At 45.4% G+C, this 21,304-nt stretch overlaps 1 protein-coding gene across 2 annotated transcripts in view; it reads right to left on the reverse strand.

The window, feature by feature from the left end:
- cfap52 (cilia and flagella associated protein 52) overlaps positions 1 to 21,304 on the reverse strand; it is a 143,568-nt gene that overhangs the window by 74,588 nt on the left and 47,676 nt on the right. For both annotated transcript variants that reach the window (XM_072483266.1, XM_072483267.1), the window contains exons 8-10: positions 19,390 to 19,560; positions 2,686 to 2,834; positions 2,438 to 2,583 (exon numbers count right to left, since the gene is read on the reverse strand). In XM_072483266.1, the coding sequence (XP_072339367.1) occupies positions 2,438 to 2,583; positions 2,686 to 2,834; positions 19,390 to 19,560 (466 nt within the window). The remainder of the gene's footprint in view (positions 1 to 2,437; positions 2,584 to 2,685; positions 2,835 to 19,389; positions 19,561 to 21,304) is intronic.

The following is a 21,304-nucleotide window of genomic DNA, read 5'->3' on the forward strand; positions in this document are numbered from 1 at the left end:
TTAAGAAATGTGTGTTTATAAATGGGGATGTATAAATATCTGTGGTGAGAGTACCTTTAAGAAATGGGTGTTTACCACTGCAGTGATGTCAGAGAGTGGGTGGAGCTGGGCTGTCTGTCAGCTTTTTACTTTCGTTTTTGAGCAGGCTGCAGGGTGTGTTTTAGTTTCATTTTCAGAGCTGGATAGCTGCAGTCACAGCCAGAAGGTGTATGAGTTTCTCTCTGTAATCTAAAGACTGTAAATCGATCCTGGTGATTTAAAACTAATAACAGTAATTACTTTAATCTAATGTGCTTCTGTTGAAATATGTTTCTTCTGTCTTCTGGATGTTGTTTGGGAAGTTATTAAGCATTACTTAGTGTTGTATTCTTTGGGGGTTGTATTTGAATTAATGGTTGCTAAACTGTATGTTTTTAAAAGGTTAACTTGAGTTCATAGAATAAACATTGTTTTGTTTTTAAAAATACTTTTCCATTTCTGCTGTACCACACCTGTAGAGTGGGTCGTGTGCTCCCTATACCACAATCTATTAAAAGTTGTGGGTCAGGTGAACTCCATGATACACTTTGGGGTTCTCTAAACCCTGGCCCATAACAGTATTAACATACACAAATATTCAAAAGTGGTAGAACAGGTTGATAAGGCGGTGAACAGGCATATGGGTTTATGTGCTTTATAATAGTGGCATAGATTAAAAACAAGGAAGTTAAGCTAAACCTATATAAATCAGTGGTAAGGCCTTTGTTGATACATTGCGTCCAATTCTAAGCAACATAATTTTGAAAGGATGGCAAGGACTTACAGAGGGTGGAGAACAAATCTCATGGAATATGACCAAGAATGAGGGTCTCCAGTTATGTGAAGAGACTGGCGAATCTGGGATTGCTCTCCTTCAAACAGAGAAGGTTATGTATGGGGAGTTCAAAATAATGTAGGCTTTTGAAGGAGTAATTAAGGCAAAACTGTTTCCACTAGAAGGGTCAGTAAGTCACCAGAACATGCAGATAATTGACAAAAAAACCAAACGAGAAAAATACTTTTTTTCTTACGCAGCAAATTGTTATCACCTTGAATTCACTCCACTTTAGAAGGGAACACGTACTTGAAATGAAAATCGCTTATTGTCACAAGTAGGCTTCAAATGAAGTTACTGTGAAAAGCCCCTAGTCGCCACATTCCGGCGCCTGTTCGGGGAGGCTGTTATGGGAATCGAACCGTGCTGCTGGCCTGCCTTGGTCTGCTTTCAAAGCCAGCAATTTAGCCCTGTGCTAAACTTGAAAAGGAAACAAAATTGCAGGGGCTATGGGGAAAGAGCGCAGGAGTGGGACTAATTGGAGAGTTCTTTCAAAGAACTGATATGTAGATATGATGGGAGGACAGGCCGCCTTCGGTGCTGTAAGACATTACATCTGTTGCTTGCACGGTGGCACAGTTGTATGAGCCCGAGTCTCGCACACGACGACGTAGCATTCACCCGCCGTAAGGCCTACACCACATAAAAATATTTACAAAAAAAAAATAGAGGGCAGGCAGGCAGCAGTTTAGGAAGTTAAGCAATACCACCAGATAGCATGGCATGGTGCCACAGTGATCAGTACTGCTGACCCACAGCGTCAGGGACCCGGGTTCGATTCTGCCTTCAGGCTGCACTTATGTTAACAATGGCACTTTGGTTATAGCTTTGTTAAATATTTTATAGTTCTTGCTTCAGGACGTGCAGGCAGAAACGGAGGTCACGGAGGAAAATTTGAAAAATGCCACTTAGACAAAGATTTCTTGGATTCAAGAAAAATTGTAAAGCTGGAGCTATGAAACAAATTGAAATTGAGGGATTTTGAGCTATATCAAAAATTAAATCGAATGAGGTTTGTGAAAAGGCATTTGTTGAAGATGTGAAACTTAACAGAGATAGAATATTTATGTAGAACAGTAAATTAGACCAGAATTGGTTGAAAATGTGCGCATGGCATATGGTGGCAGTGGTTAGCATTATTGCCTCACAGTGCCAGGGACCCGGGTTCGATGCCAACCTTGGGAACTGTCTGTGTGGAGTTTGCACTTTCTGCCCGTGTCTGCGTGGGTTGTCTCTGGGTGCAACGGTTTCCTCCTACAGTCCAAAGATGTGCAGGTTAGGTGGATTGACCATGCTAGAATTGCACCTTAGTGTTCAAAGATGTGGGGGTTACAGGGTTAAAGCGATAAGGCGGAGGAGTGTGCCTCGGTCCATGCAGACTCAATAGGCCAAATGGCCTCCTTCTGCACTATAGGGATTCAATGGATTCTATAGCAGTATTTCAATATCATCCAATAGTACTATCTGTATTGGAACTCAGAAAATTATAATTCTGATGATAAATCTCTATTCTGTTCTGCAACAACACACCATGTACAAACCAATCAAGATATATATTATTAGTCTGTGACATGTTGTACATACCTGTCCTTCACCACCTCCACTGATGATTTTCTTGCAGTCGCTAGTGGCAGCAATTGCTGTGACACCATCTGCATGAGCATTATGGATTGTATACATTAATTTTCCTGTCTCTGGTGTAAAAGCACGAACTTTCCCATCATTCCATGCTGTGGAAATTTCAAATAGGAAAATAACTCAGAAAATAAGATGAAATGTAACAAATGTAGGCAGATGAAATTCTAATAGTTTGAAAAAATACTAGTACCTACCACTAATAATGCTTTTTCCATCTTGCATAAATTCAATGGCATTGCAAGTCATATTTGGCACAACAATTCGCAGAAGTTCTTTATTGGTGGGGGTATGCCAGATTCTTATTTCACCTTTGGAGCATGTTCCAAACAGGTCTGAGGTTCCACTATATTTGGAACAAAGAGACAGTACATAAAGAAGACTTCCTTCAAGATTTTCCTTCAATATCAGTTGCAAAAAGTCATGATTGATTAAAGAAAAATTTGTGCGTAATTCATTTGACATTTTTATACATTTATGATCTGCGAAGAGAAATTTGAACTTCCAGTTATTAGATGAAAGAAGGCCATGTGACAAGATTTCACATTTCAAAACTTTTACTGAGACAAACAAGACATTATTAACTAAACAACGGATAAAAGTAAATTACTGCGGATGCTGGAATCTGAAACCAAAAGAGAAAATGCTGGAAAATCTCAGCAGGTCTGGCAGCATCTGTAGGGAGAGAAAAGAGCTCACATTTCGAGTCCCGATGGCCCTTTGTCAAAGCTTAAAGGCAAACAAAGTGAGAGTGGGAGCACTCTTTTCCCTTGGAGTCTGTGACTCTTAGCACTCTTTTCCCTTGGCTTCTGTGGCTATGACTCATCTTTCATTCCCTCATCCCACAGCATAAATATCTCCCACTTTCTATGCCTTTTACAGATGCTGCCAGACCTGCTGAGATTTTCATTTCGTAGGCAACTTGCACTTTAAATTACTGAACAGAATATCCCGTCTACTTTGAATGACAACAGAAGACTCCAATTTTGTACTTTACTTGGTTGAGAGCATCAACTCCATGCAGATGAGGATGGCACTGGGAAGGCGCTGGGACCCGATGGGTTCCCGGCGGACTTCTTCAAAAAATTTGCACCGGCTCTCGCCCCGAACTTACAGGAGATATTCGTAGACTCGCTATCGCTAACACCCAAAAAAGACAAAGACCCAACGGAATGCAGATCATATAGGCCCATTTCGCTGCTCAATGTAGATGTGGAAATACTCGTAAAAGTCCTGGTCTAGAGACTGGAGAACTGCGTGTCAGAGGTGGTCGCAGAGGCTTTGTTTAAAAAAAAAAAATTTTAGAGTACCCAATTCTTTTCCAATAAAGGGGCAATTTAGCATGGCCAATCCACCTAGTCTGCACATCCTTGCACTGTGGGGGTGAGACCCATGCATGTTAAGTAATGGGTTAAGAGACATTGCAATTAGTTGTCTCATTTATGTTAAGTATCCATTAATTGACACTGATATGTAAAGGGGCTTCAGGTGGCCTCTGTCAGGTGATGTATAGTTAGAGTTTTGTGCAAAGGCTGATGGAATGAAATAAATGTGTGTTTGTGAAAAAGGGACAGAACTTTAGTTTCTTCATATCACAGCAACTAAAACGTCTAACAATTGGTAGCAGAGGATGGTTGAAAGATACAACCAAAAGGGTTGAAAGATACAACTTTTCCAGATCAAACCAAGGAGAGAGTGAGAAAAGAAAAAAATAGAAAGGGATATATGGCTGAACCGAGGTTAAAGATGGCTGGATATGACTATCCTTCCTTATTTTCGGAAAGGGAATCGTACGACCAATGGAAAAGTGCAGTAGTTATGTGGACTAAGGTAACTGTTTTGGGAAAGAGAAAACAAGGTATGGCATTGGCTCTTTCTCTACCATATGGCAGTAACATCCGAAACAAAGTGCTTTCTGAGCTGGAATTGGAAGAGTTAGACTCAGAAGAAGGTCTGGAGACTTTATTACATTATATGGATAAGATTTATAAGAAAGATGACTTGTTAAGTGCGTATGAAGCATGGTCGGACTTTGATAAGTTCCGGAAAATGGAGGATATCTCCATGGAAGACTATATAATGGAATTTGGCAGAAGGTATAAAAGGCTGCAGAAACACAACCTGGAATTTCCACAGTCTGTGTTGGCCTTTAAATTACTTGACTGTGCTAGAATGAGCAACATGGATAGGTTCCTGGTTTTGACAGGAGTTCAGTTTACTGATAAGGATACCTTATTTGAACAGATGACAAAAGCTTTACAAAAGTTTCTGGGGAAATATTCAATTCCGATGGCTCTGATGATCCAGATAGGTCAGCCTGCAATAAGGCAGAATATGGAAGATACACTCCTAACAGGATGGAAAAAATTGTATGGCTACGAACAGGGCTCAAGGCTATAGAAGGAGACCAAGACAAGGAAATTATGAAGACAGAAACCCAGTAAGAACCTACAATAGGAAGATGAACCCCAGAAATGCACGGGGCATGATAAATCGATGTTTTTGATGTGACTCTCAATACCATTATGCTTTCAACTGTCCAACTCGTTATGATAGAGTGTTTGAAGCGACACATGACACAGAAGAGTCAGAAGAGGAAAAAGATAGTGACCAGAAAGAAGGAATTGTCCTATTGATGAGCAGTTTTACGCCAGTAATGAGTTGTTGGTTGCAGAATCCTTCAACTGTGCTGTATTGGACAGTGGCTGCACATCTACTGTGTGTGGAACTGACTGGTTAAAATGTTACCTGGACTCTTTGAATGCTGAAAATCATAACAAGGTTAAGGAATTTGAAAGTTCCACAAGTTTCAGGTTTGAGGATGATAATACTCTGAACTCGCTGAAAAGAGTGTTGATCCCTTGCAATATTGCTGGAGTGAATCATTTCATTAGCACAGATGTTGTATAAAGTGAGATACCTTTGCTTCTGTGCAGACCGTTGATGACGAAAGCACACATGAAACTGGATATGGAACAGGATAAGGTAACAGTTTTTGGAAAGGCGGTGGACTTACAATTTACACAGGCGGGACATTATTGTATTCCATTACTGACAAATAATATTTCAAGTAGAGTGGTTAAGGATGTGTTAATGGCAGTTGAGAATGGGACTTTAGCTGATAAAAAGCTTGTGGTATTAAAACTGCATAGGCAATTTGCACATCCGTCTCCTCATTAAAGGATGCAGGGGTAAGGGATGACGACTATACTAAACTGATAGAACAGGTTAGTGACCGCAGTGAAGTTTGTAAGAAGTACAGAAGGACACCAGCATGACCGATAGTAACACAATGATGTTACCACAATGATGGCGCCGGAGCGAGGCGACTCTCAGTGAGCTCTTCCCAACAGATCCACTTTTTACTTAACTTATACTTTTAAAAATTAATTCTAAAACTAACATTATTACTAACTTCTCTCTTTTATACATTGTATATGTTGTGTTGCCCTATTATGTATTTTCTTTTCTTCCCTTTTCTTCCCATGTATTTAATGATCTGTTGAGCTGCTCGCAGAAAAATACTTTTCACAGTACCTCGGTACACGTGACAATAAACAAATCCAATCCCTACCTTTGGCCAGGGATTTTAACGACATTGTGGTCATGGACCTTAAGATCTGGGATAAAGCAAATAATATATCTATTTTGCATTTTGTACATTTAGCAACCAGATTTAGTCAATCAACGATTGTACGAAGTAAAGAAAAGAGAGTAATTCTGGATCAAATCATGGAAAAATGGATAGGGACAGGAATGGGTCCACCGGCAAAATTCCTTACGGACAATGGGGGAGCATTTGCTAACGATGAGTTTCGGGATATGTGTGAAAACATGAATATCAGAGTTATGAATACAGCTGCAGAAAGCCCATTTAATAATGGTGTCTGTGAAATAAATCATGCGGTCATCGATGACATGCTTCGGAAAATTTTGGCATATCGACCAAATTTCAGGCTAAATTCAGCTTTAGCATGGGCAGTACATGCAAAAAATTCATTGCAGATGGTTGGGGGCTATAGTCCTTATCAATTAGTGTTTGGTAGAAATCCTAAAATTCTGTCCATTTTGGATGACCAGCCTCGAGCTTGGGAGGGGACTACAATTAGCTCTGGTTTTGCTGAACATTTAAATGCATTACATAGCAGTAGAAAAGCTTTTTTGGAAGCAGAAGTCTCTGAAAGAATTCGCAGAGCTTCAAGACATGAGTTTCACAAAAAGACGCAATGGTTTCAAAGATATAAAAAGAGCAACTGCGAAGTTTAATTGGGCAACTGAACTGGTTAGGTAGACAGACTAGACCGGACGTGAGTTTTGATGTCTTAGAGTTGAGTACAAAAATGAATGATCCCAAAGTGGAAGGCATAATAAGAGCAAATAAAGCGTTGGCCAAACTAAAAATGCAGGAGTGTGTTTTGAAGTTCCCAGTTTTAGGTGACCTTAGGCACTTGAAACTCATAGTTTATAGTGATGCGTCCTACGCAAATTTATGTGATGGGGTTTCAAGCACAGGAGGTTTTATAATTTTCCTTTTGGGGAACAATGGTAAATGTTGCCCGCTTGTGTGGGAAACAAAGAAAATAAGGAGAGTGGTAAAAAGCACTTTGGCTGCTGAGACGTTACGCCTTATAGAGGCAGTGGATATGGCCTTTTATATAAGTATGATATTGACAGAAAGTTTGGGATTAGGGGATTTGGGTAATATACCTATTGACTGTCACGTTGACAATAAATCCCTGTGGGAAAATGTGCACTCTACAAAAAGTGTCAATGAAAAGAGGTTACGGATAGACATCGCAAGTTTGAAGCAGATGTTGGACAGAGGGGAAATAACAAAAATTAAATGGGTTGACAGAAGCTGTCAACTGTCAGACTGTTTTACCAAAAGAGGGGCGAGTTCACAGAAACTTTTGGATACTGTTAATGAAGGGCGCTTGTTTCTGTGACTGTTTTTTTTTCTTTCTCGTCCAAACAAACAAAAAGGGGGGAAATCATGTGTATGTTTTTGAGTTTCTTAATTTTGTTTTCACCTGGACTTCCGGGTGCGGCGATGACCAGCTGAGTCGCACGTTTCGGCAGCTCCCGGTGGAACGGACTTTTGGGCTCTTAATAAGAGCCCCAACGGCAATTTTAATGGCTAAAAGTACTGTGCGGTGAACCAGAAGGGAGTTCCCCCTGGATACGGATGGAAAAAGGAGAGGAAGGTGGCCGGATTGCGGTGGATCCTTTAGAGCAGCGGCAAGGAAGGCAAGCAAAAACCAAGATGGCGTCGGAAGGTGGCAGTTTAATATGGGGCCCTGAACAACACGAGTTTTTGAAACGCTGCGTGGAAGAACTCAAAAAGGAAATGAAGAAGGAGCTGTTGGCCCCGATATTACAGGCGATCGAAGGGCTAAAGGAGGAGCAAAAGACCCAGGAGCGGGAGCTTCGGGTCGCGAAGGCAAAGGCTGCCGAGAATGAGGACAACATACAGGGCCTGGTGGTGAAGACGGAGATGCACGAGGCACACCATAAACGATGTGTGGAAAGGCTGGAGGCGCTGGAGAACAACGCGAGGAGGAACAACCTAAGGATTCTTGGCCTTCCTGAAGGTGCGGAGGGAGCGGACGTCGGGGCATATGTGAGCACGATGCTGCACTCGTTAATGGGAGCGGAGGCCCCGGCGGGTCCGCTGGAGGTGGAGGGAGCATACCGAGTGATGGCGCGAGGACCGAGAGCAGGAGAAATTCCTAGAGCCATAGTGGTGAGATTCCTCCGTTTTAAGGACAGAGAGATGGTCCTTAGATGGGCAAAGAAAACTCGGAGCAGTAAGTGGGAGAACGCGGTGATCCGCGTATACCAAGACTGGAGTGCGGAGGCGAGAAGGAGGGCGAGCTTTAATCGGGCCAAGACGGTGCTTCACAAAAAGATAAAATTCGGAATGCTGCAACCGGCAAGACTGTGGGTCACATATCAAGGGAGGCACCACTACTTTGAGACGGTGGATGAGGCGTGGACTTTTATCGTGGAAGAAAAATTGGAATGAGCGGGTTATTAAAAAAAAGAACGTTTGAAACAAAGTGGTGGGGCGAGTATGGGGGGCGAAGAAGGGGGGAAAGAGGAGTTTTATGTTATTAATCCTGCGATGTGGTAACTTTTCTCTCTTCCAGAGGAGGTGGTGGGGGGAGGAAAGGAGGTGGAAGAGATGGGGCGTTGGCCATTGGGGGCGGGGCCAAGGGGGAAGCGCGGGCTCGTTTCCCGCGCTATGATAATCGTGGCGGGAATAGGGAAGCAAGAAGGAGGGGGCATCGCACGGTGCGAGCCGAGGTCACGGGGGGAAGCCGAGATCGGCCAGAGTTTGCTGACTTCTGGGAGCAACATGGGGGGTGTAACTACGCTAGTGGGGGTGGGGGGTGGGAGGGGGGAATTATTGGGCTGCTGCTGCTGGGGAGAGGGGGGAGCTGGTATGGGGTGGGATGGGTGGGGGGGCACCGCCTGGGGGGGGGATACAGCTGCGTGGGAACCGGGTGAGGAGCTGGAAAAAGGGGATGGCTAATCGACAAGGGGGGGGTAAAAAGCCCCCCAACCCGGCTGATCACGTGGAACGTGAGAGGGCTGAACGGGCCGATAAAGAGGGCACGGGTACTCGCACACCTTAAGAAACTTAAGGCAGACGTGGTTATGTTACAGGAAACGCACTTGAAACTGATAGACCAGGTGAGACTACGCAAAGGTTGGGTGGGGCAGGTGTTCCATTCGGGGCTAGATGCGAAAAACAGGGGGGTGGCTATATTAGTGGGGAAGCGGGTAATGTTTGAGGCAAAGACTATAATGGCGGATAGCGGGGGCAGATACGTGATGGTGAGTGGCAAACTACAGGGGGAGACGGTGGTTTTGGTAAACGTATATGCCCCGAACTGGGATGATGCCAATTTTATGAGGCGTATGCTAGGACGCATCCCGGACCTAGAGGTGGGAAAGTTGGTAATGGGGGGAGATTTCAATACGGTGTTGGAACCAGGGCTGGACAGGTCGAGGTCCAGGACTGGAAGGGGACCGGCAGCAGCCAAGGTGCTTAAAGATTTTATGGAGCAGATGGGAGGAGTAGACCCGTGGAGATTTAGCAGACCTAGGAGTAAGGAGTTTTCGTTTTTCTCCTATGTCCACAAAGTCTATTCGCGAATAGACATTTTTGTTTTGGGAAGGGCGTTGATCCCGAAGGTGAGGGGAACGGAGTATACGGCTATAGCCATTTCGGATCACGCTCCACATTGGGTGGACTTGGAGATAGGGGAGGAAACAGAAGGGCACCCACCCTGGAGAATGGACATGGGACTAATGGCAGATGAGGGGGTGTGTCTAAGGGTGAGGGGGTGCATTGAAAAGTACTTGGAACTCAATGACAATGGGGAGGTCCAGGTGGGAGTGGTCTGGGAGGCGCTGAAGGCAGTGGTTAGAGGGGAGCTGATATCAATAAGGGCACATAAAGGAAAGCAGGAGAGTAGGGAATGGGAGCGGTTGCTGCAAGAACTTCTGAGGGTGGACAGGCAATATGCGGAGGCACCGGAGGAGGGACTGTACAGGGAAAGGCAAAGGCTACACGTAGAATTTGGCTTGCTGACAACGGGTACTGCAGAGGCACAGTGGAGGAAGGCACAGGGTGTACAGTACGAATATGGGGAGAAGGCGAGCAGGTTGCTGGCCCACCAATTGAGGGAAAGGGGAGCAGCGAGGGAAATAGGGGGAGTGAGGGATGAGGTAGGAGAGATGGAGCGGGGAGCGGAGAGAGTGAATGGAGTGTTCAAGGCATTTTATAAAAAATTATACGAAGCTCAACCCCCGATTGGGAGGGAGAGAATGATGGGCTTTCTGGACCGGCTGGAATTTCCCAAGGTGGAGGAGCAGGAAAGGGTGGGACTGGGAGCACAGATAGAAATAGAGGAAGTAGTGAAAGGAATTAGGAGCATGCAGGCGGGGAAGGCTCCGGGACCGGATGGATTCCCAGTTGAATTTAACAGGAAATATGTGGACTTGCTCGCCCCGCTACTGATGAGGACCTTTAATGAGGCAAAGGAAAGGGGACAGCTGCCCCCGACTATGTCTGAGGCAACGATATCGCTTCTCCTAAAGAAGGAAAAGGACCCGCTGCAATGCGGGTCCTATAGACCTATTTCCCTCCTAAATGTAGACGCTAAGATTCTGGCCAAGGTAATGGCAATGAGGATAGAGGATTGTGTCCCGAGGGTGGTCCATGAGGACCAAACTGGGTTTGTGAAGGGGAGACAGCTGAATACGAATATACGGAGGCTGCTAGGGGTAATGATGATGCCCCCACCAGAGGGGGAAGCGGAGATAGTGGTGGCGATGGATGCCGAGAAAGCATTTGATAGAGTGGAGTGGGATTATTTGTGGGAGGTGCTGAGGAGATTTGGTTTTGGAGATGAGTATGTTGGATGGGTGCAGCTGTTGTATAGGGCCCCAGTGGCGAGTGTGGTCACTAATGGACGGGGATCTGCATACTTTCGGCTCCATAGAGGGACAAGGCAGGGATGCCCTCTGTCCCCATTACTGTTTGCACTGGCGATTGAGCCCCTGGCAATAGCATTGAGGGGTTCCAAGAAGTGGAGGGGAGTACTTAGAGGAGGAGAAGAACACCGGGTATCTCTGTATGCGGATGATTTGTTGTTATATGTAGCGGACCCGGCGGAGGGGATGCCAGAGATAATGCGGACACTTCGGGAGTTTGGAGAATTCTCAGGATATAAACTGAACATGGGGAAAAGTGAGTTGTTTGTGGTGCATCCAGGGGAGCAGAGCAGAGAAATAGAGGACTTTCCACTGAGGAAGGTAACAAGGGACTTTCGTTACTTGGGGGTCCAGATAGCCAAGAATTGGGGTACATTGCATAGGTTAAATTTAACGCGATTGGTGGAACAAATGGAGGAGGACTTCAAGAGATGGGACATGGTATCCCTGTCACTGGCAGGGAGGGTGCAGGCAGTTAAAATGGTAGTCCTCCCGAGATTCCTCTTTGTGTTTCAGTGCCTCCCGGTGGTGATCACGAAGGCTTTTTTCAAAAGGATCGAAAAGAGTATCATGAGTTTTGTGTCGGCCGGGAAGACCCCGAGAGTGAGGAAGGGATTCTTACAGCGTAGTAGGGATAGGGGGGGGCTGGCACTACCGAGCCTAAGTGAGTATTATTGGGCCGCCAATATCCCAATGGTGAGTAAGTGGATGGGAGAAGAGGAGGGAGCGGCGTGGAAGAGATTGGAGAGGGTGTCCTGTAGGGGGACTAGCTTACAAGCTATGGTGACGGGCCCATTGCCGTTCTCACCGAAGAAATACACCACAAGCCCGGTGGTGGTGGCGACTTTGAAAATTTGGGGACAGTGGAGACGGCATAGGGGAAAGACGGGAGCCTTGGTGGGGTCCCCGATAAGAAACAACCATAGGTTTGCCCTGGGGAGAATGGATGGGGGATTTGGAATATGGCAAAGAGCAGGAGTAACGCAACTGAAAGATCTGTTTGTGGATGGGAAGTTCGCAAGTCTGGGAGCGCTGACCGAGAAATATGGGTTGCCCCAAGGGAATGCATTCCTGTATATGCAACTGAGGGCTTTTGCGAGGCAGCAGGTGAGGGAATTCCCGCAGCTCCCGACGCATGAGGTGCAGGACAGAGTAATCTCAAAGACATGGGTGGGGGACGGTAAGGTGTCAGATATATATAGGGAAATGAGGGACGAGGGGGAGATTATGGTAGATGAGCTGAAAGGGAAATGGGAAGAAGAGCTGGGGGAGGAGATTGAGGAGGGGCTGTGGGCGGATGCCCTAAGTAGGGTAAACTCATCGTCCTCGTGTGCCAGGCTAAGCCTGATTCAATTTAAGGTGTTACACAGGGCGCATATGACTGGAGCACGGCTCAGTAAATTTTTTGGGGTAGAGGATAGGTGTGCGAGATGCTCGAGAAGCCCAGCGAATCACACCCACATGTTCTGGTCATGTCCGGCACTACAGGGGTTCTGGGTGGGGGTGACAAAGGTGCTTTCGAAGGTAGTGGGGGTCCAGGTCGAACCAAGCTGGGGGTTGGCTATATTTGGGGTTGCACAAGAGCCGGGAGTGCAGGAGGCGAGAGAGGCCGATGTTTTGGCCTTTGCGTCCCTAGTAGCCCGGCGCAGGATACTGTTGATGTGGAAGGAAGCCAAGCCCCCGGGGGTGGAGACCTGGATAAATGACATGGCAGGGTTTATAAAGCTGGAACGGATTAAGTTCGTTCTAAGGGGGTCGGCTCAAGGGTTCACCAGGCGGTGGCAACCGTTCGTCGAATACCTCACAGAAAGATAGAGGGAATGGAAAAGAAGAAGGCAGCAGCAGCAGCCCGGGGGGGGGGGGGGAGGAACCAGAAGGAGTCTCAGGGTTATTAATATATATGTATAATATGTATAGGTCGTTGCTATAAATAATTGTATATTGGATTGTTAAACCATATTTTTGGAGAGTGTTTATCTGAGACAAGGCAGTTGCCATTTAGTTTTAGTTTTCGTTTTTGTTATATATTATTTATTCTTTGTTTATAAAACAGGTCATTGTTATTTATACTGTTATATTATTGTGTAAAGGATACACAATGTACTGTGATGGTTGACCAAAAATCTTCAATAAAATATTCTTTAAAAAAAATTTGTTTTCACCTAATTATTTTTTTTTCTCCAAGGAAGGGGAGACTGTTAAGTAATGGGTTAAGAGAAATTGCAATTAGTTGTCTCATTTATGTTAAGTATCCATTAATTGACACTGATATGTAAAGGGGCTTCAGGTGGCCTCTGTCAGGTGATGTATAGTTAGAGTTTTGTGCAAAGGCTGTTGGAATGAAATAAATGTGTGTTTGTGAAAAAGGGACAGAACTTTAGATTCTTCATATCACAGCAACTAAAATGTCTAACAATGCAGACACTGGTAGAATGTGCAAACTCCACACGGAACATGATCCAGGGCCGGGATCGAACACGGATCTTCAGCACCGTGAGGCAGCAGTGCTAACCACTGCACCACCGTGCTGCCCCCCCCCCAGACAGGCTTTGTTAAGGGTAGACAGCTAACTGAAAACATCAGACGGCTGCTGAATGTGATACTGAACCCATCTGGGGAGAGAACATCAGAGATGATCGTCTCCCTGGATTCAGAGACCGTCGAGTGGAAGTAGCTCATTGAGGTACTGGAGCAGTTTGGGCTAGTGACGAGGTTTACCTCATGAGTGAAACTCCTGTACAACATCCCCAAGGTGAGAGTTCGTACCAACACAACCCAGCTCTGAATACTTCCAGTTGCACAGAGGCACCAGGCAGGATGCCCACTGTCCCTGTTCCTGTTCGCCTGCCAATTGAACACCTGCCGATTGCCTTGCAAAACGAGAGAGGCTGGAATGGAATCCGAGGAGGAGGCAGAGAGCACAGAATCTCACTCTACGGATGATCTTGTACTCTACATCTCGGACCCGCAAAATGGCATGAACTAAATCATGACGCCTCCGGAAGAGTTCGGAGTTTCCTTGGGCTACAAACTCAACCTGGGTAAAAGTGAGGTTTTTCTGGTGATTCCGAGAAGGGGAGGGGCAGAGTTGGAGGAAGTGGAATCTGACCAATCTGACGGAGGAAGTTAAGAAGGACCTACAAGGGTGGGATGCATTCCTGCTTTCCCTGGCAGAAAGGGTGCAGACAATCAAGATGAACGTACTGCCCAGGTTCCTCTTCCTGTTTCGATCCATACCGATCTTCATCCCCAAGACCTTTTTCCAAAAAGTAGACAAAATGGTTATGGTGTTTGTGTGTGTGGGAAAATACAAGAATCCCTGAACCAACACGACAAAGGAGAAGAAGCATGGGAAACCTGGCCCTCATGAACTATCACTGGGCAGCCATGGCTGAGACAGTGAGGGGATGGGTGAAGGAACCAAACATGGACTAGGTTAGGATGGAGGAGTCGTCCTGAACAGGAACGACCCTCCGAGCCCTCGCCACGACAGCACTCCCGTCAACGTCGGCAAAACACTCAACCAGCCCAGTGGTAATAGCAACACTAAGAACCTGGAATCAAATGAGCCAGCGCTTCAGTCTAACCGAGGTGTCCACCATGACCCCCATCTGCAGCAACCACAGGTTTCCACCAGCCATGCTAGATGCCATTTTTAAGAGGTGAAGACAGGCTGGGGGGACACTAACGGTTCGGGACTAATACATAGGGACAAACTTGCGACCCTAGAAGAGCTGACGGAGAGACTGGAACTACCGAACGGACAAAACTCTGATGTTTGCAAATCAAGAAGTTTCTCTGCAAGGGATGATGAGGTACACTAGGTCCCTGAGAGACACAATGTTGAAGGAGTTACTGGAAGCGGACAGTCTGGAAAAGGGGAACTGCGGAGACATATACAAAGATCTGTAGAGGGAATGGAATTGAGGAAGCAGGTGGGCTGCAAAAGGACTTGGACAGGCTAGGAGAGTGGGTAAAGAAGTGGCAGATGGAATAAAATGTGGAAAAGTGTGAGGTTATGCACTTTGGAAGGAGAAATGGAGGCATAGACTATTTTATAAATGGGGAAATGCTTACGAAATCAGAAGCACAAAGGAACTTGGGAGTTCTTGTTCATGATTCTCTTATGATTAACGTGCAGGTTGAGTCGGCAGTCAGGAAGGCAAATGCAATGTTAGTATTCATGTCGAGAGGGCTAGAATACAAGAGCAGGGATGTACTTCTGAGGCTGTATAAGGCTCTGGTCAGACCCCATTTGGAGTATTTGTGAGAAGCTTTGGGCCCTGTATCTAAGGAAGGATGTGCCAGCCTTGAAAAGGGTCCAGAGAAGGTTCACAAGAATGATTCCTGGAATGAAGAGCTAATTGTATGAGGATCAGTTGAAGACTCTGGGTCTGTACTCGTTGGAGTTTAGAAGGATGAGGGGGGTTCTTATTGAAACTTACATGATACTGCGATGCCTAGATAGAGTGGACGTGGAGAGGATGTTTCCACTTGTAGGAAAAACTAGAACTAGAGGACACAATCTCAGACTACAGGGACGATCCTTTAAATCTGGGATGAGGAGGAATTTCTTCAGCCAGAGGGTGGTAAATCTGTGGAACTCTTTGCCGCAGAAGGCTGTGGAGGCCAAATCACTGAGTGTCTCTAAGACAGAGATAGATAGGTTCTTGATTAATAAGGGGATCAAGGGTTATGAGGAGAAGGCAGGAGAATGGGAATGAGAAAAATATCAGCCATGATTGAATGGCAGAGCAGATGCGATGGGCCGATTGGCCTAATTCTATGTGTTATGTCTAATGGTCATATACGGACGACTCTTAGAAAGGACACGCTCCCCACTGGATGGAACAAGGGAGAAATGGGAGGAAAAGCTAGGGACAGGAGTAGGGTGGGAACTCTGGAGCGAAGCAATGAACAGGGCCAACTCCACCTCCTCCTGTCCAATCTAGGCCTCATGCAGCTTAAAGTGGTGCACAGAGCGCACCTGACAAGAACCCGAATGAGCAGGTTCTTTCTGGAGGTGGAGGACAAATGTGAACGATGCCAGGGAGGCCCAGCCACATGTTGCGGGCATGCCCCAGACTTTTTGCTTTCTGGACGGCCTTCTTCAAGGCAATTTTCAAGGTTGTGGGGGTGAGGGTGGAGCTGTGCCCAAGAGTGGCAAGTCTTTGGGGTGTTGGACCAGCCAGAACTTCATATGGGGAAGAGGGCTGATGCCCTTGCCTTTGCTTCCCTAATCGCCTTCTGAGAATCTTGCTCAGCTGGCGATCAGCAGCACCACCCGCAGTTGCAGACTGGCGCTTAGCTTTAACCATATTCTACCTTAGAACTGTCAGCATAACGCCCACACGACTGTCATCAAAAAGAAGGGATGCAGCGCTGACCCATTCATTCTGCTTTACCTCCCCTCCCCAAAACACTCCGAGCTCAGTGATGGTACATCCATACAGCGATATTTTGCAGTCAATGGGAGGATGGTCTCGATGCTCATATGGGATGGGAAGACTATGTTCAGGGCAGAAATGGGCTAGGAACTAGGATGTATTGCAGCTGATGTGTGCTCTTCATTATCAATGAAGCGGAACCTTGAGGGCTCCATGTTGTGTCTGTATTTTTAGGATTGCAAGGGCAAGAGCTGCCTATTCTGGAAAACTGATGGTGTCAAAAAGATTTTTTCACGACTATTGGGCAAACATGTGAAGGTTCAAGGGCTTGGTTAGAGTCTCGGCACCTATTAGCCTGTGAAATCCTAGCCTTCCGAATGAACACTCTCAGTGTCATAGTATACTCCCCCCTCCCGGCCCAATTTCAGTAAAGCTCCTGCTAAGAGATGGATTTGGCCAGGCTTTTGGACATCCTCCATTTATTAGAGGCGATAAATCATTCATTCAGGGAACTCTATGACTGCATCCTTTGGAATACACATGAGGGTACACGTTCTGTGAGCGGATGGGATTCTTTTAGGGTGCCTGGGCGTTTCCATCCCTGGAACTAGTAGTTGTAAGGCTCCCAATTGTCTCTATAATTTTTGAGGTGTTCCCAACATGTCTCAGCTGTGCATTCCCCCTCATGTGGTAACACAGATTCCAGATGAATGCATTTTTGATCGGTCTGATAGCGCTGTGATCCACTCCTCCCACAAGCCCCCCGCAGCAGCATTTTATCTCAATTTCACTTTCTGCTGCTCCATTGCTTGAGGTTCCGAGATGGTGGTCCTCAGACTTTATTACCAGACTAGCTTCGATCTTCCCTGTGTGATGGTGGAAATCCCTCCCAGCATCCTTGAGGAGCAGAATGTTCAGCTTTCCCTGCCTCCTATTACTTTCAGTCCTCCCCTTGTTATCGTTTATTGTTATGGTGATTGATATCTCCCTTAGCCCCCGAGTCGTTTGAGGTGGATATTCCATGTAGAATTTGACCCTCCTCATCTGGAGTCCTACTGTACTGTGACATATAGAGACTCACCCATGGGACCATTGAGTGCCCACCCCTACACTATCTGTTCCCGAATTACAGGCTGCAGGTGCTGCCCCTGACTGTGGCTGTATCATCTGCGGCTGAGTATTAAACCAGAAACCCCCAGACCACACACACCCCTCCGCTAGACTGGGGCAAGGGATGTCTTTAGAATCTCAGCAATGTAGGCTTAAGCATTTCTTCGTTCTGCAATCCTTCCACTCTGGCATGAACCTGTTATGACCTTCTGTTAGAGACTTCTTCCCAATTCTGGCCCCGACTTGCTTATGTTCTTGTGTAAAATGAGTGAAGTGCAGGTTGCCAGGTATACATTGCTTATATGTGGTTGCATGCTGGTCTAATTAGATGCTAGCGTGGCCTTTGGATCAAGCATGGGGGCGTGATTCTCGCGAACTGCCTTAATAATATGCATTCATGATATTCTAATATAGTTAAATGGCGTTTCCAACATGGCGCGGCAAGAAAAGAGTGCGGCCATTGAGGGCGGCAGCGGATAATCGTAACCTGTTTTATATGCCGACGGGAAACTCCCATCAAATATTCACTCCTACTCTGTTTTCTCCTCCCACCCTCCCCCATGCCCACTTGGCACTTGGAAAAGTTAACTGATTGGTTAAGATGTCTGTTGTGTCTTTCTGAAAGTTTCCAAAATGTTGACATTGTGGCGTGCCTCTTTATTGATCTCACCCATTTAAATTTCACTTGCATGCAACTGTACTCTCTCACAGAGTGCGTTCTTTCTGAATTCTGCAGAGACTAATTCACTTCCTGACCCCCCCCCCCCCAAAGCCTGTCCACCATCTTAAAGTATCAAGTCAGGAGTGAGGTGGAATACTCCCCATTTGCCTGGATGAGTGCAGTTCCAACGACACTCAAGAAGCTCAACATCATCCAGGCGAAAGAAGCCCATTTGATTGACACCCCACCATTTTCAACATCCATTCCTTCCACCATCACTGTAAGTGGTAGTAGTGTGTACCATCTACAAGATGCACCACAGCAACTTACCAAAGCTCCTTTAATAGCATCTTTGAAATCTATAACTCTACAACCGAGAAGGATAAAGGCAGCAGATGCATGGGAACACCACCACCTGCATGTTCAACTCCAAACCACACACTTGGAACTATATGGCTGTTTCTTCGCTATCACTTGGTCAAAATCCTGGAATTCCCTCCCTACATATATACCTACACCACATGAACTGCAGTGGTTCACAAAGATGGCTCACCACCACCTTCTCAAGGGCAATTAGGGGTGGACAATAAAAATGCTGGAGTCACAAACACAAACATTCCATGAAACAATTTTTAAAAACTTGCCCTGAGCTGCACCTCTATCTTTGAATATGACACAAATAAGCTAATCCAGTAAATGTGATTGCTATTTGTGCCATGCCATTCAAGTAGAATTGGATTCTGTTGTTCACCGTTTAAACATGACTTTCGTCTGCAGAGGAAGGTTGTCCCCCTAGTCTGTTGTCCTGCTGTTTCTTAGAGATCTGGGACTCAGCCATGCCATTTCTCCCTCCAGCAAAATAATTTAACTTTTTAAAAAATATCTTTGAAATTCAGTAACATAGAAAGCACAATCATTAAATATGTTTAAGGCAGAGTTAGATTCTTGATTAACAAGGGGGTCAAAGGTTATCGGGGTAGGAGCGTGAGATTGAGGCTACATTCTGATCAGCCATGAACTTATTGAATGACGGTGCAGGCTCAATGGGCCACGTGGCCGACTCAGCTCCTAATTCATAAGTTCGTAAGCAATCGAATGAAATCTTAAGGTGTTTTCAAATAGTGATTGCTATAAAATAATGAAAATAGAATATTTTGAGAACCATTTTTTGTTTAGTAATATAGATAAATGACAAAGTGACCAAATGTTCATAAATATCACAGGTTTGACAAACTTACCAGGGAAATGCTACATCAAGAACAGCGTCAGAGTGACATGTAGTAATCAGTTCCTCTTTAAACTCGGTGAAGTTAAATCGATATATCTGGGAAGTAAAGGTACCAACAAAGAACTGGTGTCCTTGACCACGAAGGCTGATTGAAGAAATACCACCTTCCACCTGCACTTTTCTGGAATGAAAACAAAGATTCGCCCACTGTGGTCTTAAAATAATTGGTTAAATGCACAAATTATAACAATGTACTAAATTAAATAGTCATTACGAGACATAATGCTGTGTGCATTTGGCAAATAATTTCATCTAGTTTCTTTAGTATCAATTGGCCTAGATGTTGCAGCAGGAATGAAATGAAATGAAATGAAAATCGCTTATTGTCATCAAATGAAGTTACTGTGAAAAGCCCCCAGTCGCCACATTCCGGCGCCTGTTCGGGGAGGCTGGTACGGGAATTGAACCGTGCTGCTGGCCTGCCTTGGTCTGCTTTCAAAGCCAGCGATTTAGCCCTGTGCTAAACCAGCCCCCAGCATTTACTGTCATTGTCCTTCTGAAGCTGACAGCAGCTTTTGCCGTCCGCATATGTAAGTTAAACATAGAAATCCAAAAGTTGGCAGTGGTTCTATGCTTTCCGGTGGGATGTGCTGTTGAAGTTGCACCCAGCCCCCAGAGTGCAACCCAGTATAAGATACAGGCTCAAACATGGACAAAAGAGCTGAGCTCCATAGTGAGGTGAGAGTGGCTGCACTAGACATTAAGGCAGCATTTGATCGAGTACAGCATCAAGGAGCCCGAACAAAACAGGAATCAATGGGAATTGGGATGGGGGGGGGGGCTCTCTACTGATATGGGTCATACCTAGCACAAAGGAAGATGGTTGAGGTTATTGGAAATCAGTCATCTCAGTCCAGGGACATCGCTGCAGGAGTTCCTCAGGATAGTTCCCTAGGCCCAACCATCTTCAGCTGCTACATCAATGTCTTTCCTTCCAACATAAAGTCAGGTGTGAGGTTGTTCGCACAATGTCCAGCACCATTTACGACTCCTCAGACACTGAAGCAGTCCACGAGCAAATGCAGCAAGTCCTGGACAATATCCAGGCTTGGGCTGACAAGTGGCAAGTAACATTCACGCCACACAAGTACCAGGAAATGACCATCTCCAATAAGAGAAAATCAAACCATCGTCCTTTGAATGATTGAATCCCCCACTATCAACAGCCTGGGGGTTACCACTGACCAGAAACTGATTTGGACTAGCCATATAAATACTGTGGCTACAAGAGCATCACCTTCCAAACCAATGACCACTACCATCTAGACAAGGGCGGCAGATACTTGGGAACACCACCACCACCTGGACCTTCCCCTTCAAGTCATTCATCATCCTGGAAATATATCGCCGTTCCTTCATTGTTGCTGGTTCAAAATCCTTGAACTCCCTCCATAATAGCACAGTGGGTGTACCTACACCACATGGACTGCAGCACTTCAAGAAGGCAGCTCACCACCACCTTCTCAAAGGAGGCCTAGCCAGTAACGCCCACATCCGGTAAAAAGGAATTTTAAAAAAAAGATTGCACTCTCACTTTTATTAGCCTCACTATAAAAGTCCATGGAAAATTCATGCCCTGCAGAATGAGGATTAACTGGCTTTTGAAATGCCAATGAAAATTAATTTAAAATTACTTCATTTGCCCTGAAAAACTATTATAATTGTTGATTTTCTATTATAAAACAAATAAATAATATACATTATTTTAAAAGCTTGTTTGCAACCCCAGGTTCTACCTTAATCCCACAGGTATGTCCCAAACATTTCCTTTGCTCTTTGTAAAGTTTTAGTTTATAGTGAAACATTCAGTGCATTTTACTTCCTGGTTTACTTATTAATGTTGCGTTCCTGTCACAATAAAGTAC

This window comes from Scyliorhinus torazame, chromosome 18, assembly GCF_047496885.1.
Source record: "Scyliorhinus torazame isolate Kashiwa2021f chromosome 18, sScyTor2.1, whole genome shotgun sequence".
Lineage (NCBI taxonomy): Eukaryota > Metazoa > Chordata > Chondrichthyes > Carcharhiniformes > Scyliorhinidae > Scyliorhinus > Scyliorhinus torazame.